Genomic DNA, 27,810 nt, shown 5'->3' with positions numbered 1-27,810 from the left:
CAATATGATCATCAATCAAGTTTGCTTTGGTCAGAAAGCTCCATACTGAATGCTCCTCATTTGGTGTTTGATTTGGAACATTGCCACACTGAATTCGGAACATCCACACTGAATCCTCCTCATTTGGTGTTTGAATTGAGAACATCGCTCTGAATTCACCCAAACAACACACTTTGGCACTATCCAGCAATAATCCTGCGGACATGGAAGGGGAAGTTCACTTATTTGCGCTTCATGGCATTTTACACGTCTCCATACTTCCTCCTTCCAAAGCCAAAAGGAGGAAGTCCTGGTGTCACATGAAATTCACAATGAAGCAAAAGTAAGTAAACACCGCGCATCCTTTTCACAGGTTCTGTGCTGAATAGTGTGGAAGTGTGGTGTTTGGGTGCATTGAGAACAATGTTCCGAATTCAAACACTAACACTAATTCCGAAACAGTCTGTATGCATGTTGGATTATTATGGCTCTGTACAAATTAACAAGCTGACACATCATTGCATTCCAGCAGTTCTGGAGGTGTGTTTAGCTTCTAAGGGTAACAATGGTTAATTTGTATATATTCAGCAGTGATGCACTGGGAGACATTTCAAGCTCACTCCCACCTGAATTATCGCAAATTCTTTCTGTTTTAAGAAAGCAAACTCTTGTTAACACTAATTAACATGACAAGGCAATAGTCATATCTAAAAAGAATATTTCTGTTTGTTCAGGTTTCAAACATGAACTACAGAAGAAGGTTCAGCCTGTGCTCAAACATCATAGTAAAAGGTGCTGAGCTCTGCTGCAGTTCCTCTACAGAAGCATGGGGGTGTTTTTTCTTCTTTTGTAATTGCAAAATAGATTAAATGATGTTGTGAAAAAACATGAGAAAGCTGGCAGGTGTGTGAGTTAAATGTCTTTGGGACAATTACAATCAACAGATATACTGCCAGACAAAGCAGCGGTGCATTGGAGTGTCTCTAGAGTACGCCAATAGTTGCTTCTATTGTGCTGAGATCTCCACGATACATGCAGCCTCCAGCAAGAGAAGACGCTATTGTGTCATCCTCAATGTGCGTGATGGAATTACATGGCCTCAGCGTGCCATTTTTTTTTTCTTTTTTTAGCTTACAATACAGTCTTCTGTTAGCAAGAATAGGTTTCATACGGAGTAAAACAAGGCTCATGTGATCTGATACACTGACCAGGAGAGACCCAAAATGACCTGTACATGGGACTAGACCTGAGAGGGATTCTATCAGAACTTGAGCTGTGAATATCTAGGTTTTTTTTTGTACAGAAAGACGCGTAATATCTAGACTAATAAAGAGTCTTAGCCGAAGGAGAAAATGACTCCCACAATGGCTATCTTTTATTGACACTTAAATTGACTATTACTGTTTACGGTATATTCTATTTGTATTTGCTGGTAGTGTTTTGTTGTCTATTATTTTGAAGCGGCAATTGCTGTGCTTTAATTCCTAGCAGTTTTATTGTATCATTTTTCTCAGTAATAGCACCATTTATGTGTGATATCCTTTAATGGATCTGTAGTATCGCAATAATTATGGTTAAATGCGTTTTACCTTTTTTATTTCTAGAAATATTTATTAACTGTCTTTAGAATAAGCTAGTCCTGCTTTCCAGGTTTCCACAATGGTACATTATACAGACTGTAAAGAAATTATATAAACCATGACTTGCACAGTTTTTGTTAGTATAAGGAGGACAAATGATACAAAATAAACACAAAAAAGCAAAACACTGATGTTAATTCAGTTCCAGATTTTACAGTATTACAGCCTTTGCACAAAATGTCTCCTGATATTTTCTATCCTCTAATGAACTACCCAATCACAAACTCATCGAATTTACCTCATTTGCATCGATGCCATTGTTGACGGACCATGTTGTCTGGAAACACTCCAGCATTCTCTGCTTAAGTGGCTTGGGCATGCGATGTACTCGTATGAAGTCCTTTAGGTCCTTTGTACGTGTGTGGTAGAGGGACCTTCGGGAATACATCCTCTGAATAATGGCTGTGACGTTACCAAATACAACAGCATGCATCAGTGCTAAATAGAAAAGGAGAAAAGAATAATATTACATTAGATAGAAATGATTGCATTTTACCGAGTAGTATCATGCAACAAACATTAAAAATGTTTTAGCATTCAGAGTAACTGGAGTTAAGCTCAAAAATTGAGTGAGCTGTTTTTCTAGCTCTAAAAACCTCATTTTTTTCTTTTTTTCATCCCATAGAAAATCCTGTGTAATTAATGAAGCAAAAGCCAGACTAATTATGTAATGAAAAGAAATGTCCATCCAAAACTGATATTTCTGTTTTTTTTCATTTCTATAGTTTTGTTCGACTCAGAACAGAGTTTCAATACCTCTTTTGTTTTTTACATTTTGTAAGGCCACCAGTGTGAATATTTCTTTCTAGTCTTGTCTTCTCTTCTCCCATCTGCACTGGGCATAATGCCCTTGGCGTGTGTTACCCAGAGGGGCTCATTGTGCCTTTATTTCTATGGAGTATAAATAATATACTAATACTATTATGGAAAGGAGACTTTTGAGCAGGACAGTGTCTTGGATCTGGTTTTCATCTCCACCGATGGCTCTATGTTCATGGAGTTTGTATATTGTCTGTGTTTGTATTTTAGTGGATCAGTTGGCTTTTTCTTAAAATGTTGCCTTGTGTGAGAGGTTCATAGATAAAGAGTCCCTTTCTTAGACAAATATTTATTATTCATTATTCAGCACTTATTAGGGAAAAACACAGAGGCACTGGGAGCCCAGTAAAGTTTAGAATATATTCTATCTGATTGATGGCATCCACGGTAAAAGTTCTCATGAAGTTAGCCCATTTTTACTCGGGTATACAGTATTTTCTGAAGGTTGCCCTCCAATCAAAAATGTCTCAGGGTTGATAAAAACCTATCATCCTCACCAAAAACATTCCCGAGGGGCACTGTAGTTTATTGGGAGGAGGCACTCCAAAATAAATAAAATATTTAAAAACCTGTTGTGCTCCAAACCATTTATTTCTTACCTCGAAACACTAGTCAGAGGAAGTGGGGAGACATCTGTGAAACCCATTGCCACAATCTATTATTAACTTGTAATTTTTACATATTCTGACATATGCACACCATTAAGGTAAACTTTTCTTACCCCTTTTAATTGTTATTTTTTATCATATTTATTTTGGGGTGCCTCTTACCATAAAACTAAATAAAGTATAAGTGCTTTCTAGCTGCACAAGCTGCTAAGATTTAACTTGTCTAGACAGTTACTGGTGGTAAGCTGAACTTAGACTTTGAAAAATGTAGTACCTTGTTACCATCCAGACAGTGGTGAGTTCTGGTATTCTCCATTAAATCAACTTTTTATTTATATTTTACTATATTTTGAAGGACATGTCACCAACATAACAGTACCATATATACTCGAGTATAAACCAAGTTTTTGGGCCCAAAAAAGTGGCCCAAAAGTGCGTGTCTCGGTTTATACTCAAGTCATATACTTGAGTAACTAAAATACAACCCCCCGCGAGCACCCCCACACGCCACAGGAAGAGTGGAACTGGATTGTAAGCCACCGTCCCGACTGAGCAGAGCAGCATGTATTGTGAGCAGCTTGCAGCGTGTAGCATGCTCTCACCTGCTGGCTGCTGCCCGGGCATCGGTCGGCATACTGTGCTTCTCCTGCTGGTTCTCTGCTTTTCCGCTGCCCTCTCACGCCAATTTCCCCCGCTGTTAGTGGATCGGAGCTCCGGAAACTTGATACGCTGCAAGGAGTCCTCTGCTGTTCTTCCTAGTCGCATTGCTATGACTCCTGCAGTGCCGCATAGGCGCCACTAGAGGGCGCCATAGTGATAAGGTTAGGAAGGACTCCTTTTCGTGTAGCAAGTTTCAGGAGCTCCAATCCACTGACAGTGGGGGAAGTTGGCGTGAGAGGGTAGCGGAGAAGCGGAGAACCAGCGGGAGAACCACTGTACATGCCGACAGATGAGGGGGAGGCATTTCCCTGTTTTCCTTCTGTCCACTGTAAGAGTTCAGGTCCACTATAAAAGTCACCAGTGGCTTCTGCGTTTCTTATCCCCAGCTTATACACAAGTCAATCATTTTTCCACGATTTTTAATGTAAAGGTTAAGGGGTCGGCATTATACTCAGGTCGGCTTATACTCGAGTATATGCGGGGATTGGTTTAAGTATACGTGTTTGCGTATGGGAAAAAGCTATGTGTAGGTTTTGTTTACTTTTATTTTTACTAGTCATATTTTTTGGCTTCCTGTGAATCCCAAGAAGCTGATTTTTTAATGACCTTCCTTTCAGTTAGTAGGAAAAATAATATAAAAATCCCTAATTGGCAAAAAAAAAGTATTTCCTACTGAGTAGCATAATAAAAACAAAACAAAAATAACAAGTGATGCCTACGGGCTCTTCAGAAGAACACCACAAAACCACTTTCAGTGTTTCAAAACATTCTGAATGTCTGACATTAAAATTGCGGGAGCTCAAATTGCTCTAAACTGTGCAGGAACAGTTTCTGCATTTATGTTATCTACAATAGAGTCTGAAACTGACTAAATAGATTGAAAATCATATTGAAGTTCTGAAACAGTTACCCACAGTTTAAACATAATATCTTAAAATGATCTTTGAAATGGATGCCTGCATCTTCCCAAATGAAAGAACACTCTTGTTCCCGTTAAACTGCGCTACACTACGAACACAAGACTAGATGTAATTCTGATACAGTTTATTTGTGCCTGCCGTGTAGGAACTGAGAAATGGAGACCACCATTTTGCTTTAATAATGAATACTGTAGCTGTTTGAATCTTCAAAATACAATACAAAATCATTTTTAAATGTGATGGTACTCAAACAAATTCAAAGTTGAACTAAATTAAAATAAAGAAAACAGACCAGCAGACAGATAAAAGTTTTGGCAGTAACAATAGTCAAAGTTTTAGAATGGCACTGTTTTATACATATTTCTGAGCTATATTGGAAACATACAATGTATGCTGCTAAATGAACTTTCCTTGCTGTGACATTTTAACAATCTGTAACTGGCTATGAAAACTATCCATAACTTTCTGCAGTGATTGTTTATATTAGAGAAACATTGTGCCCGATCCAATTCACCTTTTCTCCTAAGTTTTCTCCTAGGAGATAGTTTGTCATCTTCTGTTTAAAATAACTTTTGCACTCTGCCATTGGAGATGTACCAAAAAATAGATGAAAAAGTTCTGGCAAAATTATTTTAAATTGCGGGTGGCTTAAAATGCATTTTATTTATAATATGAATATTTTTATAATAGGAATATTTTGCTAACTCTTGCACAACAGAGAGCTATGGACTATCCTTAGATAGTTGACCCCGCAACCTTTTTTCCAGGTGCCTTTTTTTTACGTATTCCCCAAAAGTTTGATCCAACTTGTCCAAAGTGTACCTGGCCTCACAATGGTACAAGCCTACCTTGCATATCTTGCCTGTACTGACCAGAATTGATAGACACAGCTGGCATCAGGTCCGGATTAACATCAAAGGGGCCTATAGCAAGAGATGTCCTGGCACCCTAGACTTTGCCCTCCATGGACCTACAAACCCCCCCAAACAACACCAGGAGGGGGCTGGCTGTCCAGCTGTCACTCCCCCCCCCCCTACTTCCCTTGCCCATCATAGATGTACCCTAGCATTAGGTAGCCAGAGCTACCCTCGGTATTAAGTAGCTAGTGGTGTCCCCGGCTGAAGTGAGATCTAGTCAGTGAAATGCCGAGAGCTGTGTGAGTAACCCCTCATTTACTCTTGTTATGAGCCTGAACGGAGAAACTGGGATTGATTGCAGTTTGCAGCAACACAGACACTGAGACAGGAATAAACTATGCAGGAAGGTTTATTTACAATCATGCATACAGTATTATGCAATATCAATGCAGCAGCACACATAACACTATGTACAGCAGTCAGAGAATATGGTGGCAATTATATACAAGAACGCAACCACCACATACATACACACCATACAATCAAGGCAAGATGCAAAACCCCCAAACCCTATCTATCTATCTATCTATCTATCTATCTATCTATCTATCTATCTATCTACCTAAATATATACAGGATATATATATACACACAGATACACCGGACAAAGATATACAATATATACACCAATCGCAGTACAAGAAGGCAGGGACAAAATCACAGTCAGGACAAAGCATAGGTCGGCAACAATCGAGCAATCACGGTACACAAGGAGCAGGCAGTAAACGAGGTCAGACAGAATCTAGGTTCAGAAACAGGATAACAGATACAGGGATACAGGATACCAGAGAACCAGGGTTGTCCAGATACTCCAGCTAGCGAGCACAAAGTTCTGGCAAAGGTTGCTCCTTGCAGGGCTCTTAAATAAGGAGGACACACCTGCAGCATGATTGACAAGCAAAGTCCATAGAGAGCAACCCTTGCAGTGGCAGAGCTGTCTCCAGCCAGCATAGAGCCACCCAGTGGTGGAACAAGGAAAGTTCAGGTCCTGCAAAGTCTCTAGAGCCATCTGCTGGTGGAATAAAGGAAGTTCAGAGTTCAACACGATGCTGCCACCAGCAGGCAGGAAGTGGCATGACCATATTCCTAACAACTCTGCTCGAGACTCTCCATAGGGAAGGAGGGAGGAAGGCACTAGGGGAGGGGGGTGAGGCAATTTTTCCATCATCAGGCACCTGTAGGCAGTTGCCTACAGTACCTTACGGTAAATACGGCCCTGACTGTCATAGAAAGTCAATGCCACTGTATCCAATAAAATATTTTACAAGACCTGGGATACCTGGATTGAGAGAAGGAGTGCAATGGAGGGTGAGACCTGGTAGAATCATATATAACCCCACAAATTCAGAGACACAAATTCATGATGCGGAGTAGACTAGCTGATTTTACATGCATTGACTTTAGGGAACAGCTCTGAACTATGAAGATCTATATTATGTTAATCTGAATTTGGCATTATTATTGTTTGTGTTCTTGTTTAAGTTTTTATTAATGTTTGCATCTTGCAAATACCATGCCTTGCTTAAAGTGATTGCAGTAGAATGGATTAATGCCTTAGAAGTATGAGCCAGTATTTACAATGTGAAATATTCTGCTGCACATTTTGTGTACTCATTTTCCAAGTGTGGATTTGTATTCACGTGATTCAGATGTTTGTACTCTTTCATATGCGTTTCAATAAAAATCCCCCAAAATGACTGAAACTAAAATATTACAGATCATTCAGTAGGATGATTGGTAATGCTTGCTGAATTGAAGCCAAGGTGTGTTATGCAATAAATGACTCAACTGTAGCAAATACACTTTTGTCACTGTGCTGTTTCTACTGTAGAATATTAATTTTAACAACCAGACTAGACGGTATTGGATTAAAATAGTTATTCGGAAAGGAAATTATAAACGTCTTGAACTAAGAAATATTATTTTGTTTGACAGCAAATGGGTCAGTGCAGATGGACTCAGTATTACCGCAGTTCTGTTTTTTGACCTGACTATTTAAGGTTTTTAAGTATTCTTGGTCTTGTGAGTCTCCCCCTAACATTACATTGCTTTCTCTAGGCTTAGCCATCCTGCTTTTACTGTTTATGTTTTATAACTTTTATGCCTGTAAGGCCCGGTTCACATTAGCGTTCCCTGTCCTGATCCGCCTGATCGGATCCGGACCGTATACTGTACAAACGGAACGTACGTTCCAAATAGCAATGCAAAGTCTATGCGGATGTTCACACGCGTACGTTCCATACAGAACGGAGCCGGATCGGATCCGGACTCTAGACACTTTTCCAACATGCGCTATTTTTCGGGTTCGGATCATCCGGCCCACGCACCCGGACCGGAGCCTGACTGCACCATCCGGAAATAGAAGCCTATGGGGAACGGAAAGCACAGAACACACAGGATACAAACACCTGACGTTCTACCCCACTTCCTATGCGTATTCTAGCGCCCATTTCGGATGGGGACACATGGGCAGCAGTGGAGCAGCAGTGACCTTACGTGCTGGAGCTGTTTCGCAGTATGTCGGAAGTGGAGGTGAGGCCAACAGCGGAGGACCTGATTCTACAGGTGCACCAGGTGCACCTTCTGCTAACCCCAACAATTTTTTATTTATATTTCTCTGTTTTTACCACACGGATCCGGATGGCAGCCTGATGCATGCCTGATGCAAACGGACCGGATCCGGATCGGATCGGGATAGGAACCGTACGGTTCCGATCCGGATCAGGTCCTGATCCGATCCGGATCCGGTCCGTTTGCATGCCAAAACGCAAGTGTGAACGGGGCCTAAGTCTGAACTGTAAATTAACACTTAATTTGCAACAAATTCGGTATGGAAGCCGAGTTTTCATGACCTGACTGGGACAAATTTTCTACCTTGGTAAATGAGCCACTAGTCCAAATTTTTTAACCATTTTGAATTCCTGAACCCTTTAAGATTCCTGGCAAAATGTTGGCATTTTGGATGCATCACCATTGCAATAGCTTTTTATTACTTATGTTACCAAAGTAATACATACATTGTTATTTTCAGAACAATCTTTTCATTGTGTAATTTTTTTTTCAAGAATTGTTTATTTTTACAGGTATTTAATTTGTGAAAATTAGGTGTAAACACAAACATTACAAATTTTTTTTGTTTCACTCTTCCCAATTGTCACGACAAGTGCCACAGTTGTAAAACACCTCAAAATACATTATATCTAGGCTTTCTGTTTTTGTACTTTTTCGATTTTTGAAAAACATATTTTGTACATAAGATAAAAATGTATGTGCTTTCTGGGAGAAAGGTTAATTGAATAGGGGCCAAGGTCAGCTGCCAGAGCAACTTCACATAGCCTGTACAAGATACAGGATTATCCACTGTGATATAGCAACTGGCATTCCTGACCTGCGCTGCCATTTCCAACTATATGCCAAGCTCCCACATTGCAGGCAGTGGAAGCACCTTCAGCAAATCACCGGAGAAGGTACAGTGCACTTGCCACACTACTTACTCCAGCTTCTACAACATAGTGTGTGATGATCCTAAAAGAATGCAGAGAAAGCAGTATTTCCCCCCTCCCTCAAAGCTCTGTCTAATTACCGTATATACTCGCATATATACGCTGAATTTTTGAGCACAAAAAATGTGCTCAAAAGTTCCCATGTCAGCTTATATGCGAGTCATAAATTTTTTAGGTGTGCACACTCACCTTCTGCAAGGCCCCTAGTGCAGTGTGCAGCCAACAGAGTGGAGTATATGCAAGCCGGGATGAGTGGAGACAGAGCAGGCGGGTAATGCCGACATGACGATCCTGGATTAGTGTCGTGTGCAGCGTCACTCACGTTTGCAGTGATGAGCGGCCGGCAAGCGAATAGACAGAGCGGGCGGGCTTTGCAGGCAAACCAGGAGTCAGAGCATGAGTTAGCGCTGCAGTTTTGTAGCAATGGGGAAGAGCAGGCGGATTTTGCAGGCATATCACACCGGGAGACTTCTGACAGGCCCGTTTCTAGGGCCGTGCGGGGCGTGCCGCCGCCCGGGGCGCTGTTGGGAGGGGGGAGCCGGAGCTGCGGGGAGGGCAGCCCGACCTCTCCCTCCCTCTTCTGGGCCGCCCTCCGTGCTCCCCCCTCAGATGCAGAGCAGGCAGCCAGAAAGCGTTGTTTACAACTCACCTCCCTGTCTCCAAGCGCTGCTCTCTCGCCGCCTGTATCCTCTCTGTATACACGTGTGTACACACGCTGCTTCCTGGAAGCAGCGTGTGTATCAGCGTGTAGGCAGATAGGAGAAGACCGGCAGCGAGAGAGCAGCGCTTGGAGCCAGGGAGGTGAGTTGTAAACAGCGCTTCCTGGCTGCTCGCTCTGCATCTGAGGGGGGAGCACGGAGGGCGGCCCGGGAGAAGGAGGGAGAGGTCGGGCTGCCTTCCCCGTGGCTCCGGCTCCCCCCTCCATTATAGGGGACAGCTACCTATCTAACCTATACTGGGGGGCACCTACCTAATCTAACCTACACTGGGGGGCAGCTACCTATCTAACCTACACTGGGGGACAGCTACCTAATCTAACCTATACTGGGGGGCACCTACCTAACCTATATTGGGGGCACCTACCTAACCTATATTGGGGGCACCTACCTAACCTATACTGGGGGGGGGGCAGCTACCTAATCTAACCTATACTGGGGGGCACCTACCTATATAACCTATACTGGGGGGGGGGCAGCTACCTAATCTAACCTATACTGGGGGACACCTGTCTAATCTAGCGTATACTGGGGGGCAGCTACCTAATCTAACCTATACTGGGGGGCACCTACCTATCTAACCTATACTGAGGGGCACCTGCCTATCTAACCTATACTGGGAGGCAGCTACCTATCTAACCTATACTGGGGGGGGCAGCTACCTATCTAAAATATACTGGGGGCACTTATCTAACCTGTATTGGGGGCACCTACCTACCTAGCTAGCCTATACAGGTGGCAGCTATACTGGCTACCTATATTGCAGGCACCAACCTAAATAACCTGTACTGGGGGCACCTACCTATCTAACCTATGCTGGGGGCAACTATTCTGGCTACCTATATTAGAGGCACCCACCTAGCTAACCTGTACTGGGGCACCTACCTATCTAACTTATACCGGGGTGCCTGCCTATCTAACCTATACTGGGGGCAACTATACTGGCTACCTATACTGGAGGCACCTACCTGGCTAACCTATAGTGGGGGCAACTATACTGGCTCACCTATGCCTGGCTACCTATACTGTGGTACCTATTGTTGGCTACCTATACTGGGGGGGGGGGCTATACTAAGTGCAACTAGACCTGGCTAACCTATACTGCGGGCGCAATTTTTACACCCTCGCCCTGAGTGCATTTTAGCCTAGAAACTGCACTGCGATGTGCAGCGCTGTGATCCAGAGAGAGCGTGGTGCGTGACGTCAGCTCTGTCTGATCCCTATGACACCCTCTAGTGGCATCTTAAGCCTCTCACACTTTGTCTCAAAACGCTTCTAGAGGGCATCATAGAGATGAGACACAGAGCTGACGTCACGCACCACACTCTCTCCGGATCACAGCGCTGCACATCAGAAGTCTCCCGGCGTGATATGCCTGCAAAATCCGCCCGCTCTTCCTCCGCTCATTGCTACAAAACTGCAGCGCTAACTCATGCTCTGACTCCTGGTTTGCCTGCAAAGCCCACCCGCTCTGTCTATTCACTTACCGGCCGCTCATCACTGCAAACGTGAGCGACGCTGCACATGACACTAATCCAGGATTGTCATGCTGGCAGTACAGGCCCACTCTGTCTACGCTCATTCTGGCTGCTTATCGGATCCACAGGCTGCACTAGATGACATTTACTCCACTCTGTTGGCTGCACACTGCACTAGAGGCCCTGCAGAAGGTGAGTGTGCACACCTGAAAAGTTTGACTGCGTTAGAGGCATTGAGGCTAAAGAGGGCTTCTGCAATACTGAAAAAGAAAAAAATAAATGCTGGCAGTCAAGGGACATTACTGGGCTGATGGCAGGCAGAACTTGTTAAGCAGGGTAAATCTCCAGTACAATCATGAAGTCACTGTATGCAGGACTTGCACATGTGTTCATTGTAATATTAACAGTGAGCACATGTACAAGTCCTTGCTACAGCTGACTCCCAGATTGTACTGGAGATTTACTGTACTTACAATGAGCTCTACCTGCCATCAGCCCAGTATCAAATTGTAGATTGTGAACATTTACTGAGTTTTAACCACTTCACAACTTAGGGGTTTTACCCCTGAAACACCAGCGCGATTTTTACCTTTCAGCGCTGCTGCCATTCTTTTTTTTTTCTGTAATATGATTGGTTATTGGGGACTGGGGTCCCCATAACCAATCATTGGACTGCAGAGCCGGGGTGTGTGTGCGCGCGTGCGGGTCGCGGGGGTGCGCGATCGCGCGCTGCACGTTTGTTTATTTTTCATTGTTTGAAGCCGTCTTCATTCTATTCGCAATCGGCGAGGCTAATTGGATTTAGGAACGCTTGTTCCTAAAGTCCAATTAGTCACCTGCTGTGCGGGCTGGCTGGAGTGTGCGCGCGAGTTCCCCGCCCACTCCCAGCCAGTAAACAAACAAGTGCGCCTTTCTCCGTCCCTGGGGGTGAAGCGGTGCACAGAGGGACGGAGAAATTTAGCACTGGGGGGGTTAAGTGGTTAAGCCACTGCATTTCCTACCCCCCGCTTATATGCGAGTCAATCCATTTTTCCTGATTTCTGATGTAAAAGTTGGGGGTCGGCTTATATGCGGATTGATTTATATGCGAGTATATACGGTACTCTTGCTTAGCACCTCATTCCATGAAGTAAATCTGATGATTTATATGACCAATTCCACAGCAAAAGTTGTAGGAGTGTGCAGAACGTCTGCGGAAATCCTTGTAGAGCTCTGAAAGTTTGTTTTGTTTTTAGTGAAAGACAAATAACCACTTAACTCTCTTCAGTTAGAAAAGCATTTTCATAATTTTGACATTTCAAAACTCACCTCCAATTAGCATGGTACAAATAGAAAAGATCTTTTCAGCATCAGTGTTGGCAGACACATTTCCAAAGCCTACACTTGTAAGGCTGCTGAGGGCAAAGTACAAAGAGGTGATGTAGGAACTTCGGAGGGATGGTCCACCCAGTAGCTCCACGGTTGTCTGATTGATTACTTGGCTACTATTGGAGTGACTGCTGGTATTATTTGACAAAACATATCTCTCTACTAGGGTGTATGGCATTCCCAGACGCTTGGAAAACTCATGAAGCCAACCTTTGAAAAAGAAAAAAAAAAGAGAAAAGGAACATTCTGTCAATCATAGACATAGGCAATCAAACTATTTTGTTTAAAACGCGTTTATTGAAACATGGTGGAATAGAAGTTTAACAAGAAAAAGAGATCTGTTCACAATACAAAATGTGTATATTGACGATTTGACAGTACATAATACAATAATCATAGAAATATCTTCAGGTCAATGTAATACAGTATTATAGTGAACTGATGGTACTGATGCTAGTTCTTTACCAAAATGACAAGGCTTGTATCATAAAACGATTGATGTGTCAATACTTCACATCACATCACATAAATGCAACCAAAGTCAAAAATATAAAAACAAGAACACTGTGCTAGGTCTCACCCTCTTACCATCATATCCCCATAGCTTGATACAGAATATCCCCTCCAACCCCTCCAAATGGCCCAAGGTAAAGTGGATGAGTACCACTTAAAAGGAACCCAAGGTGAGAGACATATGAAGGCTGCTATATTTATTCTATACAATACCAGTTGCCTGGCAGTCATGCTGATCTCTTTGGCTGCAGTATTGTCTGAATCACACACAGCATGCAGCCAATCCAGTCACACCTCTGTCAGAGCACCTGATCTGCATGCTTGTTAAGGGTCTATGAGAAAACGTATTAGAGGCAAAGTGACAGCCAGGCATTGTTTAAAAGGAAATAAATATGTCAGCCTCCACATCCCTCTCACCTCAGGTTTCCTTTAAGACTAACCCAAGTCGGCAACCAATGCTGCATTAAGCCACCCACCGCACACTTTAGTATATTTCTCAGGACACAGCTCTTTTGGTTACCCATTTTAAAACTTGATGATTTCATTTATGCTTAATATTTAAGAAGAAACAAGGGAAAGTAAAAAAAAGGCCTTCAGTTTATACAGAATTTTGTCTCCACAACCGTATTGGATCAACTGCTTCTGATACTCTTATCTTTCATTGCATATTGTGTAGTGTATATGATATGAGAAGATTCTGATATATACAGTGTTATTGGCCCACAGGTTTACTTTGTCTTTGACATTTAACTTCATATCTGAGATACCAAACAGGCAAAGGAAGGAAAACAGCATGTTAAGAATGATGAACCAACACTGCTTTGTGTGTTTGCCTTTTGGAGATATTTACAGTATATAATGGTTCCTTGAGTCTGTGATCAGTTGTTAAAGGGCATTGAACACCATAAAAAATCACAATGAACATCCCCATAAGGGAGGGTTGTAATGAAGTCTTCCATTGGGAGGTGGGGGTTAAGCTGAGCCTTTCTACTTACCTACAGGTTGCTGCTCCTCTGGTCTCCAGTCCCCATCTTCTCCTTGTACAGGCCGCATCTGGCACATTTTTAGGTTCTCAGCAGTTCGCCCAGGCGCACGTTCCGCAATCCATCTTTGTACTCACATCCACTGACTACATTTCCCGGCATACATTGTGGTGCGCGCATGTGAAAGAACCGCTGGGAACTATAAAATGAGGAAGATGCATTCCATCATCCCGTATAGATCGGGAACCAGAGGAGCAGAACCCTTTGTAAGCTAGGTGAACTGGTGACCATGCCAATTTTAGTATTTTGTGCAGTGTTTCTGGAAAAAATCCCTGAAGAGGTCAATAACATGATATATATCTGCTAGGAGAGTAGGATTTGCTTACCCAACAGCCATACGCTAACCCTCTAAGGGAGGAGGTTAGTTGTGTGCTTATAGGGAAAGACTAGCACTTGCTAAGTAGGAGTAAAACAATGCAGGTCTGTAGCTGAACCAAGCGCCTCTGTTGACAGACATATCTTGTGTCTGCTTGGAGTAGGTAAGTCCACCGCTACCTTCTCAGGTTTTAAATTTTTTTCTTTGATTCTTTTGCCGCCTCTGTATCCAAACTTATGTGCGTGATGCTCATGACGATAGGGGAATGAGCTTGGATAGTTCAGAGACTTGCTGTTATCTCATGGACATATAATAAATACTAATGCAAAAATAGTTTATTTGCAATGCACAAAACTAAACTGCACATAATGAGACGTTCCCCACAGTATGCATTAAAAAAACACAATTCGTCTTGCTATATAGGTTTTCCCTTTCTGCTCAGCCATCAAGGAGAAAGGGGAAAATGCACAGTGTGCATTCTCACAGGCTTGTCACACTGTCTTACTGTCACAATCATCAACTGATTCAAGAGTTCCAATCACAGAGCTGTTTCCCAGCAGCTCAATGCCCATGTGGTGAGAGCAGCAGCAGATGGGAAAACAGCACAGGATATAGTTAAACAGTCTCCCAGGAAAAGACTGTTACTTTTGTCCAATGCTGTGGGGTTAAGCTGATAGAAGATTTCAAACTACATAATTTATATTGTAATTAAAAATTGAGATAGGACTAGACAGAGTATATTACTTATTGAAAAATGAAGCATAACTAAATATAATGCCTAAAAGAAAAATAATTACTGTATTTGCCGCCGTATAAGACGCTCCGGAATATAAGATGCATCCAAGTTTAGAGGGCAAAATCCAGGGAAAAAAATACTGTATATATACTAAACCTGCTGCATCCATATTCCAGGAGCGTCTTGTAAATGTCATCCCCTAAATGGTGTCCTCCTGTGTCCCCCATGTGTCCTCCAATGTCCCCATGTCTCCTCCTGTATCCCCTATGTCTCCCCATGTGTCCACATGTGTCCCTCATGTGTCCCCATGTCTCCCCATGTGTCCTCCTGTATCCCCAATGTGTCCTCCTGTGTCCCCCATGTCTGTCCCATGTCTCCCCATGTGTCCTCCTGTATCCCCAATGTGTCCTCCTGTGTCCCCCATGTCTGTCCCATGTCTCCCCATGTGTCCCCCTGTATCCCCAATGTGTCCTCCTGTGTCCCCCATGTCTGTCCCATGTCTCCCCATGTGTCCTCCTGTATCCCCAATGTGTCCTCCTGTGTCCCCCATGTCTGTCCCATGTCTCTCCATGTGTCCTCCTTTGTCCCCCATGTCTGCCCCATGTCTCCCCATGTGTCCTCTTGTCTCCCCCATTTCTCCTCCTGTGTCCCCCTGTGTCCCCCATGTCTGCCTCATGTCTCCTCTTGTCTTCCCCATGTGTCCTCTTGTATCCCTCATTTCTCCTCCTGTGTCGCCATGTGTCATCCTGCCTCCCCCATGTCTACTCCTGTTTCCTCCATCTGTCCTCCTGTGTCCCCCATGTCTCCTCAGTGTGTCCCCCATGTCTCCTTTTGTCTTCCCCATGTGTCCTCTTGTATCCCTCATTTCTCCTCCTGTGTCGCCATGTGTCATCCTGCCTCCCCCATGTCTACTCCTGTTTCCTCCATCTGTCCTCCTGTGTCCCCCATGTCTCCTCAGTGTGTCCCCCATGTCTCCTCTGGCCTCCCCCTGTCTCCTCCAGTCTCCCCCATATGCCCGCAGTGTGCCTGGCTTCCCCCACGTGCCTCTCCTTCCTCCCCTTGTGTCTCCTGCCCACCCATGCATGCAGCAGCAGCCGGCTTACCTCATCTGCCATGCCCGTGTGAATTGCAGACATCCGTCTTCTCCATGCGGCTTCCTCTAATGCCGGGCTTCTAATGATCTCATCATCATTAGAAGCGGCACTAGAGGAAGCCCCACGGTAAAGACAGACGTGTCGGGAGGGGGTGGAGAAGGAGACACAAGGGGAAGAGGGGAGAGCCACGCGGGGGGAGACAGGCACACTGCAGGCACACAGGCAGGGAATCCCTGCATGTTTGCGGTTTGCATCGACGCGCGTTCGTAAGTCGGGGATTCCTTGCCTCTGCCGTATAAGTCGCAGGGACATTTTCTCCCATTTGTTTGAGGAGAAAAAGTGTGTCTTATATGGCAGCAAATACTTTAACTATTTATCTATGCCTACTCCCATTACCAACCAAAATATGTAGACCATAGGGATAAACAAAGTGGTTTGCACAAACTACAATTAATAAATCTCTATTTTGCAGTTACTTTTCAGAAAAAACTATCAAAACCTGCTGCTGTTTGGCTACAATGACTGAACTGTAAAAAGACAAAATACAGGGCTGCCCATAAGTATTCATACCCCTGGGAAATTTTGACTTAAAGCGGACCCAAATCAAACTTTTTTTTATTCAAAATATTTAGTTGCACCACTCTGACACATACAAAGATAAATAAACACTCCTTCAAGCCCATGAGCATTTCAGTGACTGCTTTTCACCCTTCTCTTTTCATAACTAGAGTTATACAGGTGGCAGCCATTAGCAATTCCTCCTCTGCCGGACACCTCCTACTCCAGCAGTCTGCCGGATTCTGTCCCGGCAATATGAAAGGAAGGGAGGGGTTCCTCCAATAAATGTAAAATATTTTATATTTCATCATGCAGCTGAAAAAAGGCTGCTAATTATTATTATAATTTAGAAAATAGATTTTATTTCTGAAATCTTGTATTTTTAATTTGGGTCCACTTTAAGGTTACTTTTATTTAACCAGCAAGTAATTTTTTGATGGGTAATGACATAGATGTCTCCCAAAAGATAATAAGAAGATGTACAAGAGGCATTATTGTGGAAAAAAATCATTTCTCAGCTTTTATTTACATTTGAGCAAAAAAAGTGTCTAGTTCAAAATTATTCATACCCTTTTCAATAATCAATAGAAAAGCCTTTATTGGCTATTACAGCAATCAAACGCTTCCTATAATTGCAGGTTTTTGCATGTCTCCACAGGTATTTTTGCCCATTCATCTTTAGTAAGCTCCAAATCTTTCAAGTTGGAGGGTCTTCTTGCCATCACCCTGATCTATAGCTCTCTCCACAGATCCTCAACTGGATTCAAGTCAGAACTCTGGCTGGGCCACTCCAAAACGTTTATGCTGTTGTCTCCTAACCATTTCTTCACCACCTTTGCTGTGTGTTTTGGGTCATTGTCAGGCTGGAATGTCCACTGATGCCCAAGGCCATATTTCTCTGCAGACTGCCTGTTGTCGTCGTTGAGAATCCTCATGTATTGCTCTTTTTTCATGGTGCCGTTTACTGTGATTAGGTTCCCTGGTCTATTGGCTGAAAAACACCCCCAAAGAATTAGGTACCAATCACCATGTTTGACGGTGGGGATGGTGTTCTTTGGGCTGAAGGCTTCTTTTTTTACGCCAAATGAAGGAAACATCATTGTGTCCAAACAATTGAATTTTTGATGCAATGGACCATAACACAGAAGACCAGAAGTCTTCTTCTTTGTCCAGATGAGCATTTGCAAAGGCCAAGTGAGCTTTTGTGTGCCTTATCTGGCGTCCTCCTTGGTCTGCATCCGTGGATCCCAGCAGTGTGCAGTGTCCGTTTGATTGTCTGCTCTGAGGCATTGCTACAAGCAGAGCCCAGATTCACCAGGATGGCCTTGTTGGTGTTCATTCTCTTTCACCTCTCTCACTATCCTCCTGGCCAGCACAGGGGTCACTTTTGACTTCCGACCACGTCTTCTGAGATTTTCCACAGTGCAAAACATCTTGTGTTTTTTAATAATGTTCTGCACTGTAACCTCTGGAACATGAAAACAGTCAGGAAATGGCCTTGTAGCCCTTTCCTCACTTGTGAGCACCCACAATGCGCAGCCGCAGGTCCTCACTGAGCTCCTTTGTCTTAGCCATGTCCACAAACCAACTGCAGAGAGCTGCTGTTTTTCACCTGTTGAGTTGATTAAAACAGCTGTTCCCAATTAATCAGGGTAATTAGGATGCTTTAGAACAGCTTAGACTATTTGGAATGGTTTAGAAATTTGGATTTTCCCACAGACTGTGACAGTTTGTGAAGGGTATGAATAATTTTGGACTGGACACTTTTTGCTCAAATGTAAATTAAAGGTGAGAATTTTTTTTTTCACAATAATGCCTCTTGTACATCGTCTTATTATCTATTCGGATAAACTATGTAATTTCCCTTCAAAAAATTACTTGCTGGTTGAATAAAAGTAACTTTAAGACAAAATTTGCCAGGGGTATGAATAATTATGGGCAGCACTGTAACTATACGATATAAAGAAAAAGATGCATCAGATTATTGGGTATTGGAATTACTGGATAGAGTACCGGTAAGGCTATTGCCCTTGATGTGGGATTTGAGCCTTTTGACCAGGGTTCAAATCCCATCTCAAGCCAGTGGGTAACACAGTAAGGAGGCTTTGGGCAAGGCTCACTAATGATCCTGGCCGCTATGCATCATGCCTGAAATGGCTGCAGCTCCGGGGCTTTTCCTCCGCCAGGAGAAAAGCACGATATAAATGTTCTGTGTCTTGTTTTGACTATCACCAAATTCCTCCAGTTCCTACAATGTAATAAGATCACTTCACTGTAAGCAGATGTAACAGATACATAACATAAATAAAACGCAAGCCAGGACATTATAGATCATTGTAGATGTGTAATAATATTAAACTGATATGATAAAACAAACTATGTATCAGAATAAATGTGGAAATGAACAATATTCATTTCATCTTTATAACAGCAATAATAAACTTTGACAAAAAGAGGAAACAAACAATAACTCATCTCATATGTAGTAAACTAGTTTCCTATGTGCTCAGTTTTTCTAGCAACAATTGTATGATTTAAGTCTTCTTGTTTTGTCAACGCTATCATTCTCTTAAAAAGCACCTGCAATTTCTCATAGCAGATCAAATATTATCCATTATTGTTTATATATATATTATATATTAATTATATATTGCTGTAGCCTAGGCTTGAAGTCATGAAGTCTTCTCCTCCCAGTTCACTCTGAACAACTGCAATTACCACCCAGCTCACTACACAGATAGGAAAAACAAATTAAGAAAAATCTCACAGTGATGCAGCTTGCCAGTAGTAAAGATGCCAATGCCACTGATAAATATAAGAATGTAATTTTGGGTGAAGCAAGATTCTATAATGGGCAAACATTGACTAAATAATTTATAAATGAATAGTGTTTAAAAATAAGCAATTTTATTAACTAAGCTGTATTCAGTAAAGTTTGTCTTTAAAATGGAACTCCAGTGAAAATAATGTAATTTAAAAAAGTGCTTCATTTTTACAATAATTATGTATAAATGATTTAGTCAGTGTTTGCCTATTGCAAAAGCTTTCCTCCCCCTGATTTACATTCTGACGCCACTGGAAGTAGCTGCTGCTTGTTTTTTTGGCAGTTGGATACAACTGTAAACAGTTATTTCCCACAATGCAATGAGGTTCACAGACAGGAAACTGCCAGGACCATGGTCCTCACAGTTTCCTGTGGGAGGGGTTTCACCACAATAACAGCCATACAGAGCCCCCTGATGATCCGTTTGTGAAAAGGAATAGAATTCGCATGTAAAAGGAGGTATCAGCTACTGACTGGGTTGTAGTTCAATTCTTGGCCAAGGTTTCTCTTTAAGTACCGAGCCTGATATTTCAACGCATCTCCTTTCCCTCTTGGATTGCTTAGAATTACTTCATATTATTCCCAAGGATTTGAATTTTTCTTTCATATGGTTTGGTTTATCCTATTAATTTACATAGTAAATGATACACTTGTCCATGCGATAAATTAAATAACATAAATTGCTAATTTCTGAGATTTTCTGGGTAAATTAACAATTGGCATCCACAGAAGTGCATTTAACATGTATCGTTGTGTACTGATTTCAGATATGGAGCTTAGCAAAGCATTAACACAGAAATATAGTGCAGAATAAGTGTGGTATGTTTTTTGAAGTGTAGCTGACACCAAAAACCATTCCAATGTCACTTTTCAACATCTGCTTTACTGTAAATATAAATTTATGTTAAAAAAAAACCTTTTAGCCTATCGCATTGTTAGGGTGTGTGGTTATAGATAATTGCAGTTGGTGCTGACTGTTTTTTCATGTCTGCCAGTAGTAAAGATGATAACATGCAGGCTGATCGTGGATTAAACAATGTGAACAAATTACATGCGAATATTAATCATTTCCTGATCTCTCTTCTATGTTTTAACGTCTCACTTTGCAATGTATTGATTCATTTTTTCCCCTTTTCACTAAAGTTCCTTTTTAAAGAGGCCCTGAAATAAACAAATTGATACCAATTACATAAGGCATGTGATCAGTGCTGGTCGTAATGGAAAAAGCTACGCTTACGGATCATTACGCGGATCAGAAGGAACCCCATTGGTCTGCTAAGGACCAATGGGGCTCCTTGGAGCCCAAATACAAAGATGCTTTCGAGAGCTCTGAGCTATAGCTCAGAGCTCTGTCGGGTGAAGGGACGCTAAGTCCCCGCCGGCTCCGCTGCCCTCCCCGCCTCTCCCACATGTCACCTATATACATGCTGGCACCCATGGGTGCCAGCATGTATATGGGTGACAGGTGTGGGCGGAGTGGACGGCGAGAGCCGGCGGGGACTTAGCGTGTATGCGGCGGCCGGCGGGTGAGCGGCGAGTGACGTCGGGTGCGGTGGTGTTACAAAGTAACAAAGTTGTTACATTGTAATAACTTTGTTACATTGTAACTGATTAGTATATTTCCGAGGATATTGCGTGGGAACTGGCTTTTAAAGGGACAGGTAAGTATTAATGGTTAATTAAGAATATTAAAGGACTTTTTTCGTGGTTATGTTTTTTGTTCAATTAAAATACTTTTTCTATGTGTTTGTGTGTTTATTTACTTTTAACTCTTAAAGGAAATGGGTAAGGGGTACAAGTACCTCTATACTCATTTCTCCTGGGAGGGGGGGTGGGCATCTGGGGGACCCCTTTTTAAAGGGGACTCCCAGATGCCACCATGAACCCCGCCCCCAGGAAATCGCGGCCTCCACCTCCACCGCCCATCGGAGGTAGAGAAGAGCCCCTTGTCCTTGGATTGGACAAGGGCTCGGAGGGGGAGGGGAAAGCTTGGCTGCCCCTCCCCTTCCGAGACCCCCCAATCCATGGACCATGCGGGCTGGTATAGTCAGGGTGCGGAGCCCCACGCGGCCGGTGCTCCGCATTCTGGCTATCCCAGTCTGCATGGGGGACAAGGGGTTAAAGAGGTCTGGGAGGGGGGACCCCACGTCGTTTTTTTTTCAATATTTCCCACACTCAGAACGAAGTAAGTAAAACTCTTCCCACTTGGGGGAATCTATGAAAATAAAACACTATTGTTACCTGTGCAAAAAAAACTGACATTTTCCGCATTTAAAAGACATTTTTGCCCTTGAAACTTAAAAATCGATTTTCTCAAAAACTATAAGGTCTTTTTGAAAAAAAATGTTTCCCTCTTATTCCCACTGATCCCCTTAATATACCCTGTGAATTTGGTGTTTCTAAATTTTAAGCAGGCTTTGCTATTAACCGTTAAAGTCGGCGGGTTTTTAAATGTATATATTTTTCCTTTGAAACTTTAACATCGATTTTCTCAAAAACTATAAGGTCTTTTTGAAAAAAAATTTTCCCTCTTATTCCTTCTGATCTCCTTAATATATTCTCCAAATTTGAGGCTCTTAGCACTTAAAGAGTAACTGTCAGGCTGCAGAAGCTAATTTAAACCTCTAGTCTCCTGTGTTAAACAGTTTAGAAGGAAGCCAAAAAGACATTACTGAAGATAAAGATCTCTCTTACCTTTGATGTATGCTTATCAGCAATGCTTAGACCTAAGCAGGACGCAAGCCGCATAACATACTGCAAAGCATTCTGGGGCCCTCCCCTCGGCTGCTAAGGAGAAGACGGGATCAAGTTTCAGCAGCTTCTAAAACTCAGTCCAGCCACAGCACAGATAAATCTCGGGGCAGCGTACACTGCAGGAGTCCGCTATTGTTCCTAGCCACATGGCTCATTAATATTCACTGCAAACTAGTGTTATTCAGTATGAGCTGTTCTGTGATCAGAAGCAGGCAGGACATGACGACACATTTGGCTTCACAAACATGGAACCTGCCATGAGCTGTCAGGAGCATCATTCTCTGCATATACTATATACAAATTCTGTGAAATCCAAACGTGGACAGTGAAATGCATATGTAATGTAAGTACAGCCAATCTTTAGCTACTGATATATGTGTTTATTTTCTCTGAGACCCTATACCTAACAGCTCCTCTTTAAGGGGGCTTTGCTATTAACCCTTAAAGTCGGCGGCTTTTTTCTATTATACGGGAGCGTAATATTAATAATAATAATAATAATCAGAACATTTATATAGCGCTTTTCTCCTGTTGGACTCAAAGCGCTCAAGAGCTGCAGCCACTGGGACGCGCTCAGGAGGCCACCCTGCAGTGTTAGGGAGTCTTGCCTTGAACTCCTTACTGAATAGGTACTTGACCTAGCCAGGATTCGAACCCTGGTCTCCCATGTCAAAGGCAGAGCCCTTAACCAGTACTCTATTCAGCCACTCATTACGCGATTACGGCAGACTGTGTAATTTCAATGGGAGTTTACTGCGTAACCCACGGTCTACGCGTAATTAATTACGCGTAATACCGTAACCTTACACGTACCGCTTACGGTGCATTTGTAGTGAATTACAATGCGTAATTACGCTAATGCGTAATTTCGGCCCAGCACTGCATGTGATACATATTAATGCTCCAGTGAAAATAAAGGACTAAATGAATTAATTTACTTTTCAGATTTAGACATTTTTGTCTGCTGTCTGGAGGAGTGTACCTCCACATGCTGGTTGGCATGTGTCAATTGCCAGCCAGCTCCTTGCTATAAATCCTCCCTCCTAAACATGCTTATTAGCTGTGGGAGTGTACATCTACACAAGTGTTTGCCTGTCTGTGACACAGTGTGACCCCGAGCATTCTTATCTGTTACAAAAAAAAAAAGAAAGATCCATAGAGGGTATGTGAATACCATTGTGATCTGCCCAGGACTTTGCTACATGAGTCTTGAGTGTCTCCCCTTGAAACCCCTCTCTTCCTTTCCTTTCAGGAGAGTCCTGTAGAAAGAGGGGGGGGGGGGGCTTATCAGCTCCCAGCATGACTAGCGGTGCATCTAGTACCCTGCCTCGGCAGCATGCCACAGGGGAAGGGGCTAAATACATAAATAGCATAAAAGATGCCTGCTTGATAAGAATGCACCCATAATATTAAATACACACAGGAGAGCAAATGTTAAAAGTACTTCCACTTTACGAAGTCCATTTTTAAAGTGTGTTATCGTCACAAACAGGAGAAAATAGTATGTGTCCAACAAAAGTTTGCATAAATGAATGTTTACAGCATAGCTTATTTTTATCTTTATATTTCCACCAGGTAGCTAGCGATGAAGCTGCTTCATTCTCAGTATCTTATGTGCTGTGGGAGACTTCATGTGGAGACTGCTTGAGAGCTCTGAGTCAATAAGACACTTGGAAAACTTTTACTTATGAGGCTTCTTTATCTGGCACATTCCAGGCAGGTATCTGGGAAAACTGAGCTGCCAGATAATAAAAGTCACGTATTTTGCAAGCCAACGTATCCCTGGCATCCCTGGGTGTTTGCTTTATACATGGTTAGATATGTACACTTACTCTCCTATTATTCCACACTGACGTCTCACACTATCACTAGAGCTGGAAAAGGTATTTTTTAGAGAAAGGAACTGATTAGAACTAAATAGTTTTTAGTTACATGTGGAACAGTTGGCATGAAATAATGGTAAGTAATCATCTCTCAACGTAGCTCATTAATATGACAGGTAGCTAGTTTCATATAATGTTAGGTACTATTAGGAATATTTAGGGGTAGTCTATAATAATAATTTTCAAGCCGGATGCTGTGTGTCTGTATGTACTTCTGGCCCGCACACGCTCCACTCCTGCCTCATCCTACTGTGACTGGCTGTGGCGCTGTGTCTGTCAGCTCTGCACACGCTCCACTCCTGCCTCATCCTACTGTGACTGGCTGTGGCGCTGTGTCTGTCAGCTCTGCACACGCTCCACTCCTGCCTCATCCTACTGTGACTGGCTGTGGCGCTGTGTCTGTCAGCTCTGCACACACTCCCTCCTGCCTCATCCTGCTGTGTGACTGGCTGTGGCGCTGTGTCTGTCAGCTCAGCACACACTCCCTCCTGCCTCATCCTACTGTGACTGGCTGTGGCGCTGTGTCTGTCAGCTCTGCACACGCTCCACTCCTGCCTCATCCTGCTGTGACTGGCTGTGGCACTGTCTGTCAGCTCAGCACACACTCCCTCCTGCCTCATCCTGCTGTGACTGGCTGTGGCGCTGTGTCTGTCAGCTCTGCACACACTCCCTCCTGCCTCATCCTGCTGTGACTGGCTGTGGCGCTGTGTCTGTCAACTCTGCACACACTCCCTCCTGCCCCATCCTACTGTGACTGGCTGTGGCGCTGTGTCTGTCAACTCTGCACACACTCCCTCCTGCCCCATCCTGCTGTGACTGGCTGTGGCGCTGTGTCTGTCAGCTCTGCACACACTCCCTCCTGCCTCATCCTGCTGTGACTGGTTGTGGCGCTGTGTCTGTTAGCTCTGCACACACTCCCTCCTGCCCCATCCTGCTGAGACTGGCTGTGGCGCTGTGTCTGTCAGCTCCACACACACCCTCTCCTTCCCCATCCTGCTGTGATTGGCTGTGGCACTGATATCCAATCAGAGGTGCACGCACGCGGTGACATGGCTAGTGTGACTCCCAGAGAGATGGTGCATGCTCTCCTGCTCCATGCAGTGTAGCATGTGCCACCAGCTAGAAGTAAATAAAGAGTGAATCAAGTGCTTGGAATACATTTAGTAGGCTAGTTAAAGGTTGCATAATGCATAACATGAGATTGTCTACAAATAGATCTAATTTAAATCCTATTTATATAATTCTTAAACTATTTAATATTGACTTAATGTATATTCCTTCTATCTAATGGTTCTTTTTCAAAAGCAAATCTAAATGGAAATGGGTTTCCCTGTTAGGCTCCCTTTGGACACAGAAAAAAATGTAAATACATTTCTGAAATGTTCAGCCTTGCATTAGGGACACAAATGTATATTACCACTAATATTGATGTTTTATAAACCAGAAAAATATAACTCAATCCTATACAGTCAAAAGATTTTCTAGGTTAAGTAGTATTACTTGGACAATGTTAGTATGAGAATCTTGAATAACATTTATTGAGAGCCTGATCAAGTCTGTAAGTCTTGTCAACATGTACAGTTGTGGGCAAAGGTTAGACATGCAACCAGCACGAATTGATGTGTATTGTTTGAAATCTGTTTTTAAAATAGAGATTGGGTGGTATTTTTTTTTCTTTTAGACTGTATATTAGTCATCAAAACCTCTTTTGGAAAAATACTCTTTCATAAATTGATTATATTTATTTGTCAGTCAATACTGAACAGAAAATCCATCTGTCCCTGGATCATTAACAATTCTAAAGATTCAGGAAAAGGTTTGGGAAGATCTGCCTGCTCTATCCAGTTTTGCACTGAAGCTTTTCATGCTTTATTGTTTGGCTATTTTAAATCTGATAATTATGTTTTTTTTCAATTCACTGATTCAGTTTGGGAGTGAGCACTGTGATAACATTATTAGTGTTTAGGTAAAATTTCATTTTTGTCCACCTTAAGTTCTTTTTTAGACCATAATCTATCTATTGCTCATGTATATGACAGTATTGTAGATTATTTCCCTCTTTTCTGTTTTGTGCAAATAGAGATTATCAAGCCTCCTATCACTGCTTTGTGTGCATTCCAAACCTAAGGGCTCTTTCACACTACAGGCAGCAGTAAAAAGGCTAAAACTCTGCGTTTTGGCTGCAGGCATTTTCAAGGCGTTTTGAAGGCGTTTTAACGCCAATACATTACAATCAATTGTAATGAGAAACGCAGCGGTAGGCCCAGAAAAAGCGCCTGAGAGCGTTGAAACGCAACGCTCCAAAACGCGGCGTTTAGTGTGAATGGTAAAATGAAAGTCTATGGACTTTCTTTTACCTAGGAAAACGCCAACTTCGGCCGTGGCGTTAAAACGCCGAAAAAGCCCTCTGGTGTGAAAGGGCCCTAAGGGGGTTATCTGAGGAGTTGGAATTATCTACAAAAGATGTGTTAAAACCGTAGATATGCCGATTTATTCTAACAGCCCCTATGTCTGCTAAGCTCCATACACACTGGAAGATAATCATCATTTGAAACGTCTGATGAAAGACCATTCCATGAAAAAATACAAAATATGCCAAGCGATGTGATGTGAATGACAGCAGAAAACTGCAACCAAAGTGCCAAATGACTGTAAAACGATACAATTATTAAACAATGCAGGATGTGATGTTGTGGGAACAGATTATAGGGTTAAGTGCTGTAGACTTTGCAGACACATCATTTAATAATCTAATCAGCTCTGTAAACACTGCTGATGATAAACAACTATCTGCTGAAGTGATTAGGTTGGTTGTACAAAATGCCCGAGCACCATCGAGGATCTGTCAATTATCATCCCCCTATGCCATTGTTTGTGCTTATGATTTTTAAATGATACTAGGATGATGCATCATTTATTGGTTGTTTCCAACTATTTTAATTTGCCGTGTGTATCTGTAGCTGGAGGTTAACCAAGGATATGAGGTCTATTATTATTTCTTAGAATAGTATTATAGTCTTACATAGCCATCAAAAATAACACTTGATCAAACAGAAATGCTCAGAAACATCTTTGGATCCTATTGCCTTTAAATGAACCAAATCTTCTCACACAGTAGAGTATCTCACAAATGCCACCATTATTAACTGGTTTACACTCTAGAGCAAAATTGGACTGAAGTGAATTTTCCTTTCCTTACGGTTTTAGATTGTGATAGAAAATCAGACAACACAAACATAGTGGGCAGTGCCATCTTAATCAGAGATATACTGAAGCAGGTGGTTTAGACTCTCGGTGCTCAGTGCCGAAGCTGGGCGCTGCTTTAGCAGTAATGCGATAGTGGGCGGAGTGCGTTAGGGTAATTCTGGATTCCAGAGATCGCTGGACCCCAATTTACTTTTCCCTCCAAGTTGCTACAACTTGGAGGGGGAATAGTATTTAACGCCACCTGGAATTTGAGCGGCAATAGGGTGAGCCATCA

The 27,810-nt window shown here is 42.7% G+C and overlaps 1 protein-coding gene across 3 annotated transcripts in view; it reads right to left on the bottom strand.

The window, feature by feature from the left end:
- LOC137524840 (potassium voltage-gated channel subfamily H member 8-like) overlaps nucleotides 1-27,810 on the bottom strand; it is a 795,600-nt gene that overhangs the window by 116,442 nt on the left and 651,348 nt on the right. For all 3 annotated transcript variants that reach the window (XM_068245232.1, XM_068245233.1, XM_068245234.1), the window contains exons 8-9: nucleotides 12,549-12,818; nucleotides 1,858-2,057 (exon numbers count right to left, since the gene is read on the bottom strand). In XM_068245232.1, the coding sequence (XP_068101333.1) occupies nucleotides 1,858-2,057; nucleotides 12,549-12,818 (470 nt within the window). The remainder of the gene's footprint in view (nucleotides 1-1,857; nucleotides 2,058-12,548; nucleotides 12,819-27,810) is intronic.

The sequence above is a fragment of the Hyperolius riggenbachi genome, chromosome 7, assembly GCF_040937935.1.
Source record: "Hyperolius riggenbachi isolate aHypRig1 chromosome 7, aHypRig1.pri, whole genome shotgun sequence".
NCBI classification, from domain to species: Eukaryota; Metazoa; Chordata; class Amphibia; order Anura; family Hyperoliidae; genus Hyperolius; species Hyperolius riggenbachi.
The sequence above is the reverse complement of the archived record's forward strand: the minus strand, read 5'-3'. Positions and strand labels throughout refer to the sequence as shown.